Source organism: Haplochromis burtoni, unplaced genomic scaffold, assembly GCF_018398535.1.
Source record: "Haplochromis burtoni strain Fernald_Lab_line unplaced genomic scaffold, NCSU_Asbu1 Contig_2, whole genome shotgun sequence".
Lineage (NCBI taxonomy): Eukaryota > Metazoa > Chordata > Actinopteri > Cichliformes > Cichlidae > Haplochromis > Haplochromis burtoni.
Window position 1 is genome coordinate 809253 of NW_024582363.1, and position 23699 is coordinate 832951.

Consider the following 23699-nt stretch of genomic DNA (forward strand, 5'->3'; position numbering starts at 1 on the left):
TTTTAAGCGAACGGGTCAGTGGTGTTTTATTGTTAGTGGGAGCTAGCCTAATGAAAGGGACAATGCAAAGATTAGCAGTGCCAGCCAGGCGGCTCAAACTTCACCCTGGCTTTAATTGCTGTGAACAAGAGGAGATGTAGAGGGAGGGCAAACAGAGGACAAAAGAGGAGGGCAAGCGCAGGAGGAGTAGGTAAGACGAGGTATGGAGCTTAGATGATAAATGTAAGTATGGCATTTATGGGGGTATAATATGTCCATCTGGTCCATGCTGGTATGGCATGTGTCAAACACTGAATGTGATCTTTTAAACATCTAATAAACCAAAGAAAATAGTGAAGCTTATAGATGACCAAAAGGCACAAAAGACACACACTGCATGCCACTAGTGGATGTATGCATATGCACATAGACAGATTTCATTGTTTTGACTTGGTGGTAATTAATGCTTTATGAAAAGATTTACATTGTTGGATCCAGCTGTGTTTGTGGAGTCCCTCCCTTGAGTTTATTACAGAGCTGTGGCATCACACAGCAGCAGGATCCATATGAGCATCTCCAAAGCAAATTTTTCCAGAGTGCTAAAGTAACTAGGCTATCTGAGCTATCCCTGTCCTGAATCTTCTTTAGTAAAACTCACAAGGACCGTGTTGATATTATCTTGTAATCTGTAATGCCATTTCCTAAATGTTGACCTATACCATTACTTACAAGGTACACCACTGGGCGAGTGGTTGAAGAAAACTGCCCTGAGCAATGGCCAAAATTACACTGTAACACAGTGGTCAAGGAAAAAGTGATGACATCCCTGACTAAATTATGGCCTTTTCACTGTACTGTCCTGTAGCAGTGTAACTTTTCTCTCTTCTTCTGCTCTTTTCCTTTTATTCTTTCTCTTATGTCCTCTCCTCCCTGTGTTCAAAGCAGTTCCAGACAAAGCACCGAAACTGATGCATACACTCATGGGTAATGATGTCATGTTACAGTTCACCCATGATATGACCAAAGTCTGACAATGGTGCATCAAAACAGCTGGAATGCTAGAGGACACGAAGCATTCAAGGACAAATAAAGGCATAGAACTTGAGGTAGGGGTGGAGTGCAAAATCTGCTGTGTGACAGCCTTTTAGCTCCACAAACTTATCAGAAACTGAAAAAAAAAAATTCCCATTAGGGTTGTGAAATTATCTAAATTGACTTAGAAGTGTTTTGTCAGCCTTTCTTGAACTAAGTAGAAGCATGTAATCAGTTTAAGAATAAAACCATATAATTGAGGTAAAACATAAAATGAGTCAGTTTTTCATGTAACAAAAGCTCAGCCAGAGGTTACTGACACTTACCAGTCCAGAACATGTCGATATGGCTGCAGAGGAGGCCGACTGGTTACGGATAAATCCCTGATAAAGGCAGTTGTGAACCTTTGCATCATCCATTACTGTGGTGATGCCATTTGAGCTGATCATCTGCACAGTGAACCCAGGGCCAACCACAGAAGATGGATGCAGGTGAAGGTGCATGTCATGCCCAAAGGCAGAGAGGCGATAGTGCAGAGAAGGAGGCAAGGACCTTTTGCTGCGATGGCTTCGCCTGGTCACATCATGGGTCAGGTATGCTCCCTGAGAGTCCACTTCCACAGGGGTTACAAATACATAGTCTGATGATAAGGGATAGAAAGACTACATCAAAAAATTCTGATGTCAAATACTTTAGCACAAAGACATCCTGTTTTAACTACAATTTTCAGTATAATTTAGAATATCCATAATTTGACCAAGTGGGAGTGCTGTCTTCTTCCTTGCTTATATGTGCCAGTGGAGTCACCAAGGTGTCATTTTCATTCAAACATCTCTCTTTCATCATTGTTATTTTCAGCATCCAAACCTTTCTATAGTATACCTCTGGAAAAAGTGTTGGGAGTAAACAAAAGTATGTAAATCACATTCTGGAAAGCAGAGGACAGAAAAGGGAGTCTTTGAATAAGTACTGCACTCACTGGTTCATGTAAACAAGCATTTCTATCATTTCCATCCACATAAGCAGTAGTCATGTCACACTGTGTAACAAGTAATATTCTTCACTGTTTAACAAAGCTGTCTCTGGTCTAGTAACTGATTCAGTGTTGGCATTTATCTCACTTTATTCACTTTCTCCCTATAAACATGGAATACAGCCAGCTGGAAGAAACATCCTCAGATGTGAAAAGACAAGCACTCACCATGATTTAATCCGTGGCTGTTGCTGGAAGAATAGCTGGCTGAAACGGTGTGGGAGGCCTGTGAGCAGTAAATGTGCAGCGTCTGAAAGAAAAAAAAATCATAAATGGACAGGTAGCAACAGGTTACAAGCAGCAGAAAACTGGGAGCCAAAAGGGGATATCGAGTTCCTCTACTGAAATATGAGTTGCACTTGAGATTAATTTGGGATCACTTTTCACCGCAATGAATGTGATTAGACAAGTTTGTCGCTGATTTAGTCTTGCTGATAAGAGACAACTGCTTGTTTGTTTGTTTTTCTCGCAAACTACACGTGCATGTGCTGAATTTAAAAGTGCACACGTATATATTTTTCGTATGTAAGTGCAACATGCCTTGAAAATACTCCAGGTCAAGAGGGTGGAGAGTAGCTTGACTGAGGTGCAGCCGACCAGCGGGATTGGTAAAGTCCATAACAGAAGAAAAAGGCAATCCATGGTGATGGCATGCAAGCTCACACCTCCTCCGTTACCTCCTAAATGAGCGCAAAAGTAGTAACCTGTGGTAGCGCATAGTGCAGTTGGCACGCATTGTTTAGTGGTTCTGTCCGCCTGCTTTGCTCGCTCAGGTGAAGTCGGAAAGTTGCAGAAGCCGGTGGTGCGCGCAGACGCGGTGCGCACACACGAGAGTGTGTATGTGTAAGCGTGTGAGCGTGTGTGGCGAGAAGCGGCGGCCAGCGGTGTCGGGGATCACCGGGAGGAGCGCTGACTGAGCATTCAGCTCGGCTCTGAGAGAGTGGGCCTGCGGGATGGAGCACAAGTCAGCGGCCGACAGCCAATCAGCGCGCGGCATCATTTACCACGCGTAGATAAAAGAAGAAAAAGAGATTCTCCTCTTGACAGCGGCCGGACTGTTGGTGCCTTCAGAGGCCGCCGGGAAATTTAAGCTTTAAAAGTTGTGTGAGCCGATATTTAATCAAAAGTTGGCAACATCAAAGATCTGAGCGGCATTTCGAAAGGCAGGTTTTCTTTGTAAGTACGAACTTTAAACTTACAATAACGCAGATTTATTTTCAAATACACCAACAAAGATGAAGCCAGATCCCACTGACGTTTTTGTTTGACCATGGAGAAAAAAGAGAGACAGCGATAACTGAAGTAGTTTTACTTAAGAAAACATAAATTTAAAAGAAAATCACAATAAAGGGAGTGCAGAAAGAAAAGTGTGGAAGTTAGGAATTTACGGCAGAATCCAAGGCAATCAGAGAAAACCATAAATAAAATTGTCTTCACTGAATGGTAACTTGATACCGATGTGGTTCCACTTTAAAACAAGTGATCAAGATGTGTCACACCCACGGATTTGGTCACGGTCAATGTGCAGTAGCATTTTTTTTTAATTGTCCCACAACTCTGCCTCAGTCTCAGAAAAAGTGGAAAATAGCTCCTTATTGTGGCTGTACATAAACAACTGGCAACAAATATGAAAGATTCCCTGAATGCAGCTAAAGGCTCAAGGTTTCATTATTCTGCTTTGACATGAGAACTGCCCGGGGTCCCCGAAGTCTGTCAGACCGTATTAGGTTCCATTTCATCTGCAAATGTGAAACTGTCAGCAAAGCGTTTCATCTTGTGGTTGCAAATGACATTGTGCTTTCATCACATTATACTAACATTCCAACAAAAATAGTACTAAGCGTCAATAAAGCCTGTGCCAAAACAAGAATTGGCCGAGTTAAGACAAATGCACAAGATATAAAAGAAATACAGAGCTTAGATTAAGAAAAGCAAGCATTAAAGAGGTTTTAAGAGCAAACTGGCTGAAAAGCAGTTTGTGCCAAATTGCCACACAAATTAGCACAAATTGATTCAAAACCGTGGACTCGTGAACCAAAATAATTCTGGCAGTATTTGAGGAAAATCGTGCTTTACTGATTTCCCCCTATTTGCGGCAGTGTTAATGACTATCCAATTACAGTAAATAAGGCAAAGTGGTTGCTAACTCTTTTGACATTTAAAGAGGAGGTTGTCACTTGCCTGCATCAATTTGCGGCAATTAATACAATGCATTAGTTATTGTGAATAGATGACAAACACCTTGATATTTTGCTGCACCAACAGAAACATAACTGAAGTATATTGTCAGATCTCTGCACAGATATCAACATCACAGAGCATATTAACACTTTGTACCACCTCTTTGTGTGGATTGAATTATGAATCGCATTGTCTTAATAAAAGTACTAAATAACTGCGTGGGCTATTTAATCTTATGTTGCAAGTATGTAGGAAGTAACTACCAAATCATCTTACACTTGCTTCACTTGCTTTCCTTCAATAATGGTGCGATCCAGCCTCTGAGGAGGCAAATCCAGCACTGATAGAGTTCCACTGTGTGTTTTTCCATCTGGTATGCTTTTATTGTTTTGGCAGTGTGTTTAGGGTCATTGTCGTGCTGATAAATAAAGCCATTCAGATGCTTTCCAAAAGGTATTGGATAGAGGATCAACTGAATGACTGTACCTTTCTGCATTTATAAGCAGAACCCCAAACCATGAGAGAACTTCCACTGTCTTTTACAGATGGCTCTAGACACTTGGTGTTGTACCTCGCTCTTGGCATTCTTCAAACATATTATTGGAAGTTTAAGCCAAAAAATTAAAATCATTCTTTGAGACCTGTTGTTACTGATTTTCAGTCAGATTTTTTTGTGTAATTTGATATATCACAGCCTTTTCTCTCCCATGAGAATAGTTTCTTTACTGCCAGCCTTCCATTGAGACCATTTTTGATGAGACTTCAACAAATAGCAGATCAATCAATGAAGAATCGTGTCAGGTCTTCACTGGATTTTTTTTCATGTTTCGTAAGGACATGACTTTCAGATAGTTTTTAATCTGCCGTAGATAGTTTTATGGCCTGCCATTTCTTCTTTTGTCCTCCACTTGTCCGGTTCCCTCGTATTTTTAAGGTCACACTGTGTAATCATTGTCATCTTTTTATTACATTCATAGACATAGAAGCAAATTATGTGGTCGTCTAATACATGTAGCGGTCAAGCTTTGCTATTTTATGCTCGAATGACAAATCTCAGTGTTAAGTCGCTTAAAAAAAAGAAAAAACATCTCTCTAAAAATGGTAAACAACAAGGACTAAAGCAATAGCTCCATTAAAAAAACTTAAAACCCTTCAGGAAGGATGGAAAACTATTACTAAAGACCAGTTAAAAGAAAAAAAATCTAATGCATTTTTCTTGCATTAGGAAGAAAAATTTAAACACTTGTCTTCTGGACAGAACTGCATAATATTATGACAGGAATAATTTTTATAGAATTCTTTCTTGTCTACTGATGGAACTCAAACTATAGTCTATTTGCACAATTCTGATATATAACCCAAGAAACCTCAGACACTAAGTTCAGTAGCACATTTTGTTGTTCTTCGTGCTCTGTACTTCTGTGCTTGTCTTGTTGAAACAACTGACAGCCGACAACGCCAGCCCTCCAGTTTTCCCCGCACCTTGGAACACCAGCTGTGCCAAGAAAAAGAAAAAAAAAACAATCAAACCAGACAGAGAATTCATGAACCTACGGCAGTGGAGGCTCTCCAGAAGGTAGAAGCAAAGAAAACGAGGGAAGAAAAAGAGTAAGATGACAAACAATCAGTTATACTTAAGTGATCCAGAACTACCAGCTTGTAAGCATATGGGGTATATTACCGTAGCAAATTAACCAGCCTCTGATTTGAAGGGACTCGCAGTCCCATCAATGTAACAGACAAACTGTTAATAGAAGCACATCTAACAGGATGTGCATTACAGACAATACAACAGAGTATTCAGAAAAACTGTCAGAGCATCCTGGACATTCTGGCAGAAGTAAAGATAAAGCTAATAATCAGTTATTCATTAGCTGTTATTTATCTACAGTGAGCTACATCACTTGACTGTCTTTCAGTTCAGCTCCAAAAACTGTCTCTCTGTCTCTAACATGTTGATTTTTATGTATTTAACACAAAAAGTGAAGCTTGAAGTAATTCTGGGTTGTGGGGATAGTGTGGGAGCAAGTGTACACCATGGTGCAAACTTGGGTAGGTTAGGAAACAAGCCTTGATTACATGTAATTATCTTCTTGTAGTATTTCTTTTTCAACTGATTAAAACAAACAAAAGCACACACACACAGGAAAAGCCGATGTGGTTATGAGATTCCAAAGCCTACACTTGGTGAGGTTTCCGTTTTTCTGCGTCTTGAAATAGTATTAATAATTCAACATATTTTAGTTGAATAGTTTTTTATTGAAGCAGGATAGTAAAAGCTGAAGCTATCTTAAATATAGGAATGATGTAAAATATCTTCTAAAAAAACCTTACTATCCCTAGCATTTTTTTAATATACTTGGCCTTCAAGACCTTCCACCCAGTGTCCACAGAAATTGGGAATAAACTCTTAAGTTATATGATATAGGTTATTTCACTGGCTTATTACAGCTTATGTTTGTCATTACAATGTAAAATGCAGTTTTGGTGACCCTAAGTGTCAGTGTAAGTGCCAGTGATTTGAGGTTGCTGGAAAATTTCCTGCACTATACTGCACTTCAGCAGGTAATTGCACTGTCATCCGCACAGTCTGATGCAGAGTTCCTGAGGAAATAAAACCACAATGTTTCTCTGAGTTCTCAGCAAAGATTCTGAATGATTGTAGATGTAATTGCTCATTTGACACTACAGCGCACTTCTTAGTTTCCATTGCCAGAGCCATATAAAATGCAGAAAATTAGAAAGAGGAAAGATTTGTGGTCTGAGCGGCATGATGTGGTTCTCGTCCTTCGTTCCCTGCTATTTCTGCCTCAGTGTTAATCTTTTTCTCTTAACACGGACGCCTCACTTTCTCTTCCTCTTAAAATGTTGTTTGCATTGTTGGTGGTGGCTACAGATGTTTTCAAATCTATAATCTGAGTACTGTTACACCCCAGCACACCGCAGCTTGTTGCACTCTGCCACTGTGTTGAAAGATGATGTGCTTATTTACAGCATACTAAACCCACTGTCTAAAGCCCTTAGCAGTCTTTTCCTTTCTCATCATGTCTCTGCCCCAGTTGGGTTGTTGAGTTACCAGGGTCTGTCAGGCCGGTCTGTTGTTTGTTTCCCAAAAGCGATACAACATATCCAGTTACAGCTGGAAATATAAGCAGTTAGATTTCCTGGCCAACCCAGCTGCCGGGGACCATATTGAGACCACATCTATCCTCTGAGCCTTCTGTACTGGGAACAAGATGTGAAAGGAACCAGAGTAAAGAAACTTTGACAATTTGATGGTATCTCAGAATTAGCAGACGTATTGTACTCAATCATACACAGAAATAATTGTACTTGCAGCAAAACATGCCTGAGAACAAATATTTGAAAGGTGGCTTTCAAAGTTCTTCATCATCACAGTGAAAATAGCCATATCTGCATGACCCAGATCCTCTGTCGAACCTACAATTGCACTGAGCTCAGTCTAATCTACCATAAAAGGGGCTAATTTGAATCTGTAATCTGTGTTAAATTAATTAAAACTAGTAAAAGGAAACAAGTCAGTTGTTAAAAATCAGAATTTTGTTTTATTTGCTGAAATTAAACCCCACTCTGATTTTTAATTTCATACCAGCTGGAACTGTAGTTTATCATTTTTTTTGCATCACCTCTTCTTTTATCAAAATCCTTTTTGGAAAAAAAAACACTAAGCTCCACAGCTGTAAAGCTGTAAAGTGTTTAATCTCTGGGCTCTACCAATAGGAGACACTTAGGAGATAGTTAGACAGTGGCTCTTTCTGTGCACTATAGGCAAATCTTGTCTCTTTTTCTCTACTTGTTGTCCAACACTAAAACTAAGTTAACATTTAGTCACAGTTGTAAACATCAGATGGTGTCGAAGCATGAAATTCTGTCCCAGTAGGTGGAATCACTGCACTTCAGGCCAATTTTTTTAAACAGTCTGTTGGTGGAACACAACATAAATTTAGTAAAAAATCACTAATAAGGTATTTAATTTGTCATTTATTTGTGAAATTATATTGAAATGAACATTGAATTGTTTAACCAAAGCCCAATATGTGGCTCAATTCTACAACACAACTTTGTGCTTTGAAAGTGAGCCTTTGGTTTAGGGCTTAGGCTCCACTGCATTGATGTCATTCATCACTGCTTAAGCTTTCTCATTATACTGTGCCATATAGTTACCCACAGGGAAGACCCATTTAGGGTTGGTGCAGAGCTGGCCAGAAAAGCAGATGCATGCTGTTTCTAATCAGATGTAGAACCTATTTACTTAAAAGTCAAACACTTCAGTGAAGCCTTAAAAGGCCCAAGCTGTAACCTCAGGAACATGTCAGCTTTTCCCCCTGATTATGTCTCTTTTCACTTTTTGTTTGTTTGTTTTGCCTGTCACAAGGCACTGCTTTTTCCAGCACGGGCCCCAAAACGTACAATTCCAGTACCAGACGTTCCTCTTCTCTCCTCATCGGTCCTTTCCGCCAGTATCTGGTCCTCATTTCAGACCTTGTAATTTCCCCTCCTGCTTGTATCTGCGGGACTTTTTGGGGTGAATTTCTGTCTGTTTGTCCTTCCAGGATTATTTTAAGCCATGTCAGCGGTTGCCACGGTGGCAGGCATTTCTTTCCCTGTCAGTCGCGTCTTGTCCTTTCCTGTCCTGTGAGAACTCTTCTTCCGTGTGGACAGAAAAAGACAGAGCATGGCCTAATCACGTTCTGAACATGTGATAATGTTTCAGTTTGAAACTAATGTCATCAAATCACGTTCAATGATTTGAAATATGTTTAGATGATGTCTACACAAAAAAAGGATTCGAATGCAAGTTTATTATTAAAGCTGATGAGCGCAGATGCAGCCTGTCCATGCACACACAGTATGTCTTTAAGAGTGTTTGTTGGCAGTATAAGTAGTCGGTGTCACTGATAGTCTCATTTTTTGCTGAATACTTCTTCTGCAGTCCACCTTCTGTTGTTTTTCTCTACCCCACACAGAAATGAAAGATGTAAAATGTTATAGTTTAGCTCACAGATGGTCCATCTAAGAATTCGGAAGCAGCATCTGGGATATCAGTCATCTGGAAGCAGAGAACCGTGCAGCTTATGGCTCTGCTCTGAATATCTGCCCTCAGATTACAGGCTTTTGGAAAGGATTTTAGACTTGTTTGTCTCTCCACATTACTCTTACAGAATCTTTTATGTCTAAACTGTGAATCATTATAATTGACTGTTCATTAAACCCCTCTGTCAAACAGAGATTTTGCATTCCAAGCTTAACCATTTTAAGTAGGCACGACAGGTCTGTCAAGCTTTGGATTTCTCAGTCTACACGCTTGAGTGTTTGGAGGGTTGTGTGTTTTCTGGAACCTCACCAACTGTAATCACAGCAGTGAAAGTGCAATGAGTGGATTAACGTATGTGTTTACATGCCCTACGTTATTTCCTAAAGTAATAAAGCCACATTTGTTTGTGACGTCACAACAAGTGATGCTAAAAATTGCATGTAGTAATGCGTCTGTTCTCTCCCTACTGTTTTTCTCCCAGTTCAATGTAGGATGGCTAAAGGACAGTTCAGGTTAATATCAACCTGTCATATTTCCCAATAATGTCTCCACTGTTGGTCAGATGAACTTTTCACATTCACTGTAGCGTTTCAGAGAAAGAGCTGGGTACTGGGGAGTAAGTAAAACTGAAAAGATGAAGGGAGCTTACTCTAGTTGTGGAATCTCTACAACAGAGCTGGAGAGCCACAATCTATAGTAGCCTGCAGCAGAATAATAGTGTATCAGTACCATGAGGATCGTGCAGTACATGCAACGTTTTGTAGTTTTGAGCGCCTTAATTGTTAAACAGAATAACATACTATACAAATAGAATAAAATACTGTAAAAATAGAATAAATTACTTGTTTAGTACACATAGTACACAAATCAGTTGGTAACATCACACAGGATATATCCTGTGTAATAAAACTTATAAATAAGTCAATAAACTTATTGATTAAATGCCACTGATATCCAGATGAAACACATCTATAACTTAAATTGACAATGCCACATTTACTGTGTTTGAAAATGTTTCTTTGATCTAATATCTGCTATTGAAATACTTTTTTTGCAATGCACACTACACTTAATCAAATTGGTTTATATTGGTACATGCTTTTTCTTATTTCTCTGGATTTTTCTTCTGGCTTCTCAGACTGAGTTTTGCTATAATCACACAAAATCCTGTGTTTTCTTAAAACCCTGTGTTTCAGCTTTAAACTGCTAAAGAATGCTCAGAAAGAGGAAATGACAGCTCAGCTCAGCTCACAACTTGCCAATGGGGGGGGGATGAGATAAATACATGGTTTACATACAACAGTGTGCATATCTGAGGTGGGATTCCCCTACTTTCACTTTGAAGTCAAAGGGATCATTACATGAAAAAGGAGATGTCATCAGTTGTCAGCCAGGTGCCCTGAGTCGCGAGCAGCCAAAGAGACCGTTTCTATCAAATCAGCACCCGGGATTTCTGCCTTTGATGACATCAAGTGAGCCTGTGCAAGTGGAGGCGCTAACTGCCCACTGAGTGTGAGTTTGATGAGAGTTTATAGTGAAACAGAGTAAAGCCTGCTGCTCTGTGGCACTGGGACAGTTTATCTTTTTAGTTTTTAAATATAAGTTTCTATGCTTTAAATTCATTGTGCCTCTGTCATATATGTAGACATTCATCTGATTCATCTGTATACAACTACACAGTTTTCCTAGCTGGTTTTTATAAAGCAATATACAGGACTGTAGGTACCATAGGACTGTAGATATGTTTTCATGAAAATGCATAAAAGCATTTATATTCATATAACACACTGGCTTTTTAACTCTTTACCCTCTTTGTGTGTCGTCAGTTCTTTCTACAAAATAAAAACAATTTGAAACACAAAGAACAGACTTTTTTAGTTATTTAAACCATACATCAATACTTGTTCATCTTAAAAATCAGGATACAAGAAGGTAGACTAAAATAGACTGGTAGACTAAAATGAGAACATAAAGAATATACCTATCGATCACTTATGGGGTTTTTTGTTTGTTTGTTTGTTTGTTTTCTGTTCTAATGTGGATTCAGCCTGTTTCTGTTACTCGTCTAATGAAAGAGGCATCAGAAGAGCCAAGTGCAGTTACAGATACCTCATGGAGGAGTACTTCAACAAAAAGCTACACAGCCAGTTCCAGTGACAACACTCTGCTGGACACACTTAAGTTCTTTGCTGCTTTTGACCACCAGAACTATGAGGTCAGTGTATATCCTGCATATTCAGGGAAGAATGAGGTCAGATCTAAGCAAAAAGTAAGTAAAGCAGCTGGGCCAGAGCTACAAGTACTGAAGCCCTTTGCAAAGCAACTAACAGAGGCAAAGACCTTTAACCTGAAGCAGGCTGCATTTTCCACCTGCCTCTAGTCAGCCATGACTGTCCCAATTCCTAAGAAAGCAGCAGCTGTAAGCAAGTAAGTACCTGTGAGGATGTCATACATATGATATTCTCACAGGTTACAAAATTATACTTTGACCTCATAAACATGAAGCAAACATTTTGAATTTATTTATTCAAATAATTATTATTTATGCTTGGTATAAACTGAATCTGTACATATCAAATAAATTTCATTTGGCCAGATTCCTTTAAATGTAACATTTACACACTTGAATGAAAATGTACATAATCAAATTACTTACATTCAGCATTTTAGGCAAGAAAAAACAAACAGCACCTGGAACAGATAAACTAGAAAATACATGGATACATAAATCTTCTTGTAGAGAGTGTGTGTGTGAGAGAGAAAGAGAGAGAGAGAGTGTGTGTGTCTTTGTCACAAATGCGCTTGATAATAAGGGTGGGAAGCCACACTAACACCCACCAGGAGCCACAGGCAGCAGGTGAAGGAGGGAGGTGAAAGTCCCAGACGACCAGAGGAACCTCCCCTGATAAGGACGAGGTCCAAGACAACGAAAGCCACCAAGAGAGTGGGCCAACAACCACACCAGAACATCCAGCCACGTACCTCAGAACCAACAGGCACCCACATCCCAGGGAGGGGCAGAAGCGTCCAATGGGGAGCAAAACCATGTCCCACAGTGGCCAAGGCTCAGCAAGCCCCAGACCCAGGCCCAGCCATGCACCATAGATCATTCACTCTCACCCACCTAGTAATAATACACAGAGAGAAATATAGACACATACACACTTTAACCGCAAAATTCAAAGATGATGCCACCATAGTAGGACTCATAACCAATTACTTTGAGACAACCTATAGGAAGGAGGATCAATACTTGGTTAAGTGGCACTTCTAGTCTATAAAAACTTGGACTTTAACATGAAAAAAGCAAACAAGATGATAACTGATGATAACCAAGGCATACTGAGGACTCTGCTTAGGGCGCAAAAAGGTGGGGTATTTCAAAATCCTTCTGGTCAGCAGACCTCGCAAACATCTCCCATCAGGTGAAGAACCCTGCAGAGACTCTACTTCCTGAGGACATTCTCTGATGAAGGACAGTTTTGACAAGTGCTCAATAAATAAAGTTAATGTAATAAAGAGTGAACCAATGGCAAAGTAGCTGAAGTGCAAAAATACCATTAGCTCAGTTCAGAGTCAGGAGGCCTATTTTCATTTTAGCTTCCAGTGAGTGAATCTGCATTAGATGCAGGCAGGCGGGCAGGGGGGTGGCACACTAAGAAGACGTCATTCATTTGTGGCTTGAATGAAACAAATACATTTACTTTAATCATCGATTAACAAGTAGCTGACCCAAACTATCTGTATATAAACAGCATTAAATGAATCCTGACGTCAAAGAGTATTATTAAAGGGCTTTCATGTTTTAGCGTCTTTTAGCTCACTGTTTTGGTTTGGAAGCCTGACCTTTACTGTATTGGTTCACTTTCACCATTCTCAGCTAAATATTGAGATCAGAACAAGTATTAAAAATGAGCTAAAGCTAAAATGTAGATATATGTCCCAGAATTTTTCTATTTTAGGAGTTTTTCTATTTTTCTATTGTAGCGTAGCAAGTTAGCATATGCATAAACACAAATCTCACCTTTACAGATCTTTTTTTTTTTTTTTAAATAAAACCAGTAATTGTGAGATCAGTGTTTTTACACTTTCTCCTCTGTGGACCATAAATGATTGTGTAAAATCACATTTCCACTTTAATAGTTTCAGCGAATAAGGTGGGTCTCACCAAAGCTATCAAGACTGACCCCAAGAGACCCATAAATATGTTTAATAATTTAAAGATCTGAAATAAGGACTCTAAATTAAATACTTATTACAGCCACACTTATGATATTATAGATCAGCTTACTCTAAAAACAAAACTTGAAATAGGCACATAAAAAAAAGAAAGAAAACAATATCATTGTCTTTATATTAATGGAACTCTCATGTTTTTTGACAGTCACAACTTAAGTAAGCCTAAAATATTTTCATGGGAATTTGTCATCAGGGCAACACAGAAGCTGGAGTTTGGAAAAAACAAAACAACCAACCATAAACAATCATCTTTCTGAACGTAATCTAGTATTTTTAATGCCTAAACTTAACAAAGAAAAAAAGACTCTATTCTTAAAATTCCTAAATTCCTAATGAAATATGAAAACATGCAGCATATATGACTCAAACCTGGTCCTCTAGTGAGAGCAGTGAAAGGGTTATTTAAACAACCAACTTGTCTAGGCTCCAAGTATGAAAGTTTCCAACATTTCAAAGTGGAAATTATAAATTTAAATCAGTACAGTGGCCAGACAGGCGAAAAATGTTGTTCGGGGACATGAAAAAAATATTGAGAAATTCATGTTCAGGAACACCAGAAAAAGTGGAAAATCTGTATCCAGAAACAGCAAGAGGTCATGACTGTTTCACTGCTTATTTAAACAGTTCAGTTCAACTGGACCTTCAAGATGGCCTTGGGAATATCAGCCCTTTAACACTGTTTGATCTGGGTTAATGATTGACCAATAGTGCCCTAACATCCCTTTTCAATACATTTTTTTTTGTGTAAATATAATGTAAAATAGCAATTTTTCTAATAGTAATTTCCTGTCCTGATCCACCAAATTACTGTTCTTGACATTCTTGGTTTTCATAGCAGCCTCAATCTAATTAATCTAGATGAGTGCAACAGAACGATGACTTCATCCAAAAGGTTAGGTGGAGTAAAAATGTAAGACATTTATTTTAAATTACAGTCATTTTTCTGGGGGAGAAACCTCAGACATCACTCCAAAAAGAAATTATTGGTAGGATCTCTCCAAGTTTTCTCCCAGTTTTTAAAACGTAACCAGGTGCCTGTGTTGTTGTGTTTCACTGGAAACATACGTAACCCTGCGAGGAAAAGATTTGTGAATAGTCACTGTACAATGAATTAACAGACTTGCCAATTATGCAAGCCTGCATAAAATATACTTACAATCATCACTGCACTGGAGTTTAAAAATTGAACAAGCTTTGAGGAAATAGCAGAAATACATGACATCAGTCCAAGACAAGTAGTAGTGTTGTATTTTACTCTATCAGCACAGTTTATAAATTATACTTGATGTTTGCAAGAAGAATGCATGCAAATTTGCGCAATTCTAGCACTTTGTAAAAGTTATTTCTGCACACTACAGGTATTGGTGTCTTCTTCTGTCAATGAATTTATACAGTGCATGGTGTTGATAGTGCAAATAGTTCAGCAGACAAACATAGGAAGGTTCTAACTGTTGTGGCGGGGCTGGGCAAAGATGACTGGGCAATGTTTAAATACGCTGTTTAATTCTAATTAGGTACGGTCTGGTGGTGCCCTCGGGTCCCAGTGTATGTGCCAGTCTTCCCATACACACATACACACACTGTAATGTCTATTGCCTCCCTCAACAAACCCAATTCTATGTTCTTCATAAAAGTCTCCATAAACTACAACACAGGGACTATTTCTTGTAGAGTAACCCGCCCTAGAGTAAAAAAGTTGCAAGAAAGACAAGCTGGTTCATTTGCAGTTGCAGAAATGGCTCTTTCTAAGTTTTCTATAGTGTTTTTTTTCCTGTATTTGCCATTGCAACGCACATTAATTTTGTTCTTCATGTAAATCAGATATTAACAATTTTTTGCTATTCTTCTATTGTCCTCAACCCAAGTGTAAGTGGTAGGAGAATACTGTCCGAGATAAGTAACACAGACATCTTCCAGTTCAACCACTTTGAAAATGTGTGCCCATAGCTTTGTTTGTAAGGGCTATTTGAGAGTCTCTAGACACAAAAAAGACAGAATTATAAAGTGAAATTTTGGGAGTACGGGCTGAATGACGCTATGGCATTCAGACATACAGCATCTGGACAACATAATGTATGAAGTAATTTGTTTTAAGCCTACTGAACCCCTACAGCTCATTGTCTCACTTAATGTTTCACAGTGTCAAATCGACAGGTGAAACAGTGCAAAACAGCAGAGGTATGAAACTTGTTTCATCCTTGAAGTGATGCTGGCTGCTTTGAAATTCAGCTTGAGCTTTCCTCCTAAATACTTTCAGGCCCACCCATCCACCCAGGATTAAAACACATCTGTCTTGGTAGAAATACCTTCTTATGAACCACTTTAATCTGTTCTCCTGTTACACCATTGTTGACAATAATATAGTATACAGTATGAAATGCATATATCAAATTTAAAAGGTTTGTGAGATTCTGCTCAGCCACAAAACCACTGACTGACTCACTGTTTTCATTTAGTGAGAAAAGCATTTCAGAAATGTTGTTTTGCCAAAAAATATCATCTGTATTCTACTTACTCTAGTTTGCCTGTATTTAATTCACACCACCTTCCCCAACACACACGTTGCAGTTAACGCTATTATTTTTGGATGACATGAACATAAAACTGAAAATAAATGTTTCCCACTTGAACACTGTATTCCCAAAAGTGCTACAATAACTCCAGAAATTGGTTATCAGATAGCAGCTCGTGCTTATAAATTTCATGCTCCTTCACTAGATCACACAAGGACACAGATGTCAACACAAACAGGAATTTGGCAGAGGCCAGGACTGTCAAAAGATGACTCAATAGTGTATTTGGACTAGCATTGTGTCTGTGATAAGAGGGATGACGGTGAGGCTGAAAGGTATAAACTATGCCAAGCAGCTGTCAACCTCTCCCATCATCTGCTCTCCAGTGAAAATAAGAAGCTCTTAATAAACATTCATTTGACAAAAATATTTACAGGGCTGAATATGGGCGTAATCTTTGGATATCTTAATGCCAGTAAAGAAGAGGGCAAGCCTGAGCCAGGGATAAGAGGAGATGGATTTAGTGGAAGCAAAAGCAGCTGCAGGGAAGCCTCTGTTTCAGATTCAGTGAGAATATTTTCTCCTGGAAAGTAATAGTAGACATGGGATAGTTGACCTACTCTGTTTATCCATCAGACAGTAAAGGTTTATGATGCTATCTGCTTGTGCAGATACTGTGTAAGTGGAGCAGCATTACCTCATTCTATTTCTCTCAGGAACTACAGGTAAAGAATAACAGGGGGGCATTTGTTTTGTGTCACATGGTGCCCCGTAGGCATCAGATACCTGCTTAATGGCTTTATGCAGACAAAGAATTGCAGGCGTCAGATGACAGGTAATAAAAAGAGCTGATGTTTGGCAAAACCTCATAGTCAGCTCTATTCCATTCATATCTAGGCCTTTTCAGGACCTCTGGAGCATACTCCTTTCTTATTATATCTGTTGATATGTGAGGCACCAGGGACAGCTGACAGTGGAAACCTTCAAGTTAGAAGTGCAGCACAGTTCCTGCCTGAGCACTGGATACGACTGTCCAGCACACGGGAACATTAAGCTCATGAAAACGTACAATTACCAAAAAGAAAAGACATATAAGCTGTTGCCCTGAGTCCAAAAAAGTGTCTTATTAATCTTTCAGTGTGGAAAGGCTTCACTGCTTCATCGTTTATCTCAATGAGATGTACATTCGTTAAACTCTTCTTCAAATAATGCGCAGAATAGTGAGCATACAGATAGACAGCTGGGATTTGGATTAGAGTATATAGCAGGAGGTTTCAAGAAATATCAGTGCAACATCAAACCTGCTGTTGTAAGTGAAAAGTGGGGCTACATCAGTCTTGTGCAACTTTATCATCTGGTGCAATGCAATTAGCAAATGGTAGCATTGTCACAGTCACAAAGGACTCCTTCACATAGGACATATGCATCATTGGCAAGCACTAAAGGATTTTTACACAAAAGTGTACACTTTGCGACTTTGTCTTGATTAGTATATTAGGAGATATTTTTTTCATGCAGCAGTAACCAGATTTGTTGTCAGTTACATGCAGTAAAACTATAATTTAGCTTACAGTTAGGTTGGCCAGTTTTGTGTTTGGGTGAAAGCAGTTACTCTATTTGAAGTAGAGACTGTGTGTTGTTTCCACAAGTAAATGGACAATCAGGAGTCCACGGTGTCTGTTACAAGCTAGGATGACCCCTCACTAAGTCTAAGCAAGCGCAATCTGTCCAGACCACGTGGCAGATTTCACCTACAGTTCTCAGCATACAAGACTTGATGAGTCTGGAAGAATATGCTGTTAGGAGTCACTTAGGCTTAGCTAGTCCTTATTGGTCAGTAAACCAATGCAAATTAGAGGACATCTATTTATTTAACGACTCACAATGTTTCTGCTAATTACAAAAACTTTGATATCTAAAGAATGTAGAGTAGTTTATAGTCAATTTTGAAGAAATTATCACTCATTCTAATAATTTATTAGAATTTCAAGACATTTGTCCCATCACGGGGAAGTGAAAATTACTTATATTTGTAACAAACTTAGCATCATTTAAGTTTTTATTTTTCAATTTCTGCTTAATACTTTAAATGGTTAAAAAGCCAAAGTACAAGTCTGATACCAAGCTTGAATTTACAAACAAAGACGATGATGTGTGAAGATGCTGGGTCGGCTAAAACAAAGAACGAGTGAGAGGCTGGAGACAGGAGCTACAGAAAATATTCTGCCTCACTGAGTCACTTCAGAGCTGATGGGATAATGAGGCCTGGCCAAGAGCAACAGCCTTGGAGGTCTGTGCTCCACCACCATGCTACAAATACAACGTGACAACTAGCCGGACTCGTCTCTCTGTCAGGGATGCACCAACTGCCAGTGTCTTTCCTGTCTGTCCCCCCCTTCCATCCCAAAATCATCTCTCACATCACATGGCTGCGTGTTGGCTCACTCACAGTGCAAGTCCTCTGTTTTGCTCTACGCATCAGGATTTCCCATAATGAGCCCTGGGGTCTTCCATACTCCCTTATCCCCTTATCCTGCCTTCTTCCTGTTGGCCCAATCCCCATGCGGAGACGTGAGAAAGTGCAGGTCTGTAGTATTACTAAGATGACACCATTCACACTGGCTGATATGAATGGTGCTGAGGTCTTGGCTCAGATAAGTCCTGATCTGAACTTTGGGATTTGATAAGTACTGATGTAATGTTTCATAGTCGAGTAAATAATGGTGCTACACACCCTAATTCTAACTCATTGCTAAGAGTTTTCAAGTCAGACATTTAATGTGGATGAACAAAAGCAACATATGTCATTGGTTTCCCACACAAAACATTTGGAAGTTTGTTTTTTCAATGTGCACTGTAATCATTTGCAGAGTCTCAAATGAATAGTTGACAGGGTTCAACAATACATTTGAAAACCCTATGAAGTAGGACATGAAAATGTTTCTAATTCAGAATGCTGACAAGTGTTTGGATTGTGGGGGGAGAACCAAATCATCCAAAAGAGATACATGCAGATGTGTAGAAAAGTCTACACACAAGGGACCAAATCAATGGGTCAATGTGCCATCCATTTTTACTGGGTTAGACTCTGGATGAAAAGTTTGGATGCACTTTCTAATTGAGGTATTTTTTCTGCTTTTTTCACAGTTTCCTTCAATAATGAAGACAACCAAAGACATTAAAAACATGCAAAAACGTGAAATTAAGTAGTGAAGAAGAATATTAAATTCAGTATATTTGGTCTGTAATGGCAGAAAGGCTAGAGAATTAAAAATAAAAAAACAGCAAAATGAACAAGAAAGGTACTGAGAGAGTGGCTCACCTGCCATTATCGCTGCTACTGCCGATGCTCATGCCAGTTCTGTGCAGTATCTACAAAATGCGAGATCGCATACCTTTGCCTTGGCTCTTGAAACAATCTATAACCCACTGTTGATATAAACTGAATTGTCCCACCAAACTACAGAAGTAATGCAACTGTCACACTAGGGAAAACAATGGTTGGAGACTGTGACACGACCAGAATTATGCAATCATGCGCAATGAACTTGCAACCTGTTGCCTTTGAAATGGCCTTTGAAATCTTCAAAGTGACTTTCATGTGTCAAGGCAGCAATAAAACAGATTCGGTCTGCTATTAGTTTGAAATTGAATCGGGTCAAGTTGGCAATTACAGGGAATCTGTTTGTGATAATGTGATTATTAACTGTGATAAATCAATAAAAACTGCAAAACGTTTGCCTTCTGCATAAACAGAAATTTGCATTAAACAGAAAATCACACTGACTACTTACATCATCAGTAAGTAGTCAGAACCTCATAGTTTTGAACAGAAGTTCAGAAATTCCTCCACAAATAAAATAAATTGTTGCAGGACAGCAATTAAACTGCAAAATCATATGGGTGCCCTGTAACCTTGCTTTTATATAGAAATATAACCAGAGTACAACCAGTCTGCAGACAGTCCCCTACTGCAAAGAGACGAATTGTGCTCATCAACGCAGACAGTGCTAGCCAAAACTAGCCTACTCATCTTCCAGACTCCTTTAACTAAAACATCTTCCCCAGTGTTGTCTTTTTTCATTATTTTTATGACAATAAGTGAAAACACATTATTTCACCAAGAAAAGATATGGAGTGATTACTAGAAGACCTGGCCTTCATTGCCACCTAATGTTGGTTTGAATTTGACTGCACAGTGAAGGGAAAAACAGCTAACAAGTGCTAAGCATATGTGTGACCTCCATCAAGACAGTTTGCATTTTGTAAAATGGGAAAAGGGATGAAAACCCTTTGATGAGTAGATGTACCAAACTGGTACTGTATCTAACATTCTCAGAATTATGCCTTTCAAAGCAAGACTTTAAATGTAGCACATCTTATCTTTTAACTACTCATTGACTAGATGGTGTGTCCTGAACACGTCTGAAATGGTACATATTACACGAGCATTACTGTATTAGCCAGAGGAGAAGCTGCATGAGCAGTTCAGCCCCAGTCTGCGCTAGTGGTCAGCAACCACAGCCTCGCTCCTTCCCTGGAGAGCAACAGACAGACACGCAGACGAATGAACGACCAAAATTACAGCTCAACCAGCATTTTGAGGATAAACATCCCTTGCAAAAATACACCGAGCAGCCAGGAGCAGAAAAACCAGCAGGTTCAGCAACCAGGGCACAGCACGAGGAAGGCACGTTGGCCTGCTGTATTTAGAACTTGTCTTTCTAAGGATAATCTCATCCCTGGACTTCTGCGCATGGATCTCAATTTGTGGCTTCTCTGACATCCTTTGATGTATTTATAAATATGTATTGCTTGTTTGTAAAATGCACCCACAAAGTTGAAGGAAGTATGGTGCACAGTAGAATTCTTGACCACAGAGGTCATTTATTTCATGCTAAATGATGCCTTATTGGCAAGAGCTTCTAACCTAAAGTAAAGCTATATTAGTTTTACCTGACATCTTTGGCAAAATTCAAGCTTGCGATCTCCATCTTCAGACCAAATTCAGTCACAAGGGATCGCTTTTTGACAACCAGACCCAAAAGTTAAATAGCTGAGTCTAGTTAAATGACCTCTCTGAACCTTTCTATCTGAACCCAGCCGCTTGTTATACTTTGTCAGTCCTGGCCCCCTCCAAGGGCCCCATTGTCTGGGGGCAGAAGCTGTAAACCCTGCCCTGTTTCTGGCCTCAGAGGCTGGACAATGGGCAAAGACAAACCTCTGACATCCCGTCCTCCAAGGGTACAGCACTATTGACTTTTTCTATCTCCTCTTTTCTCACTGATGTTTGTGTGTGTGTGTCTGTGTGTATTTGTTGGAGGGTAAACGTATTTGCTTTTTCAATCAAAAGAAAAACACAGAAGGAAATACAGCGAGTGAAAGAAAAGGACAAAAGATGTAGGGCCTCAATGATGAAGTGACCTGAAGAGAGGTGAGATCATTTCAGATGGGATTACACCCCCACGCCCATACACCAGCTTCATTGTCCCCAACCCTACAGTAGAGAGCAGGATATTGCTGCACCGTGCAGTCTTTTCACTATGTGATCTCAAGCCTGCTGAGTAAGGTTTTTTTAGGATCAGCAAGTTCTAAGGGTTCTCTTAAAGTCAGTGATGACTCAAAGTGAATTATGCTGGAAGTAGTAAACAGAGACTTGCCCCCCCAAATAAATCAGTTTAAATCAATAAAAGTAATAATATTCTAAAAAACTGGCAATGTGTCGTCTTCACAATCTGCATGTAGCTAAAGGCACCACTGTGTTCTTCAAGTAAGTGTTCTTCATCTTCACCTCCCTGGCACAAGGAATCCCCCTCTGCCTTCTTGTTTTTATTTTTGTTTTAGTAAGACAATGGGATATAGTGTTGCAATATTTCTAAACCTCACTCACAGAATTGCTACATGAAAATATCATTTTGAATCCCAGAAATGTTGTCATCAGCTTTCACATCTAAAGATGTATCTATTTTCTCTAGACTTTGCCTATATTTGGCCTGGTGAGAGTAGTTGTCAAACAGCTAACAGATCATCTGCAGAGGTTTATTTGAAGAGTTTCAGTCAGGTTTCAGAGCTCAGCACAGCACAGAAACAGCTTTAGTGAAGGTTACAAATGATCTTCTTATGGCCTCTGACAGTGGACTCATCTCTGTGCTTGTCCTGCTAGACCTTAGTGCAATTCTGATCTAGCAGAGTTACATGGAAAATATATAAAAGTATTCTTTATGTATTAGTAGATTACATTACATTAATAGACTAACAGTTGGCACTTTGTTTTCTTGGTGTACAAGTCTTCAGTTCAGAATGTCACGTCCACGTCACGTCATGAATTATTCTTGACTAATTGTTCTCACAATGACAGTAATACCAGGTTAAAAATATTGATCCCCTTCCACATCAAGGCCAGTATCCCTGCTTCTCTGGACTCTGGACATTAGTTTGCTTACAGAGCCTGCCAACTTGCTAGCTCATCAAAGAGATCAGTCACTCTAGATCAGTCAAGGCATCCTAACATATGTTAGGGTGCTATTTGTTCACTATAGCTCTGCCTTCAGTATTGCTGTCCCCTGGCAGCTCACTCACAAACCATATTACCTGGATCTCAGCTTACCACAGTTTACCTGGATCCTCAGGTGGCATGACTAGAGTCCTATTTCTTCTCCACCATAACACTAAACACAAAGACGTGCGAGGCTGTGTATTGAGTTTGTATTGATTCCCTATTCCCTCTTTATTCATGATTGTCTTCCTGCATTCACCACCAATACCATCATAAAATTCACTGATGACAGTGATTAGGCTGATTTCCAACAATAATGAATCAGCCTACAGAGCGAAGGTGCAAATATGGGGAGATGATGCTCAGTGTCCCTTAACACAGGGAAGCCCAAGGAGCTTATCATTGACTTCAGAAAATCATGTGATGAGGATTATATTCCAGTCTTCATCAAAGAATGAAGCATGTACCAAGCAGCAGGTTCCAGGGGACCAACACCTCTGAGAACGTCTCAGTGACTGCCAATTCCATGGCACTGTTGAAGAAGGCACAGCAATGACCCAAAGAGGTGCTGCTGATTTACTACTGCTGCACCACAGCTCACAATGTATCTGTGTGTTGGTATCTCAACTAATCACAAAGCTCTATAGTTGATTGTGTCAAGAGCACAGAAGATTATTGTAGTATAGCTACAAGCTGTGGAGGATGACATGTGGAGAAGTTGCTGTTGAACTTTGATGTACTGTACTAATAAAGGAATGCAATTCCTTTATTAGTCACTCTTCATAGTCACTGGATCAGTTTGCTGTCTGAGGCCATTCATGTCATGTATCAAATATGCATTAGTTGAACTTCAAAAATTTTTTTATTAATTAATTAAAAAAAAAAAAAATTATAATATATATATATATATATATTATATAATATATATATATATATATATATATATATATATATATATATATATATAAATTTTGTTATATTATTATACTTGACTGAGAAAATTGTCAGGCGGTGGAAGGAATACTTGAGGACCTCCTAATCCCACTGCACGTCTTCCGAGGAGGAAGCAGAGTCTGGGGATGAGGGGAATGACCCGCCAATTTCCGGGGGCGAGGTCACTGAGGCAGTTAAACAACTCCTTGGTGGCAGAGCCCCTGGTGTTGATGAGGT

General features: G+C 39.3%; 1 protein-coding gene across 3 annotated transcripts in view; it reads right to left on the reverse strand.

Moving 5' to 3' along the window:
* adamts18 (ADAM metallopeptidase with thrombospondin type 1 motif, 18) overlaps positions 1 to 3003 on the reverse strand; it is a 57476-nt gene extending 54473 nt beyond the window's left edge. Inside the window, exons 1-3 of one of the 3 annotated variants that reach the window (XM_005949509.3) lie at positions 2585 to 3003; positions 2213 to 2294; positions 1338 to 1651 (exon numbers count right to left, since the gene is read on the reverse strand). In XM_005949509.3, the coding sequence (XP_005949571.1) occupies positions 1338 to 1651; positions 2213 to 2294; positions 2585 to 2686 (498 nt within the window). In that variant the 5' untranslated portion in view covers positions 2687 to 3003. Of the gene's footprint in view, positions 1 to 1337; positions 1652 to 2212; positions 2295 to 2584 lie in introns of those variants that run through there. The other 2 variants (XM_005949508.3, XM_042215933.1) reach the window with 2 other exon arrangements.
* Between the last annotated feature and the right edge of the window lie 20696 nt (positions 3004 to 23699).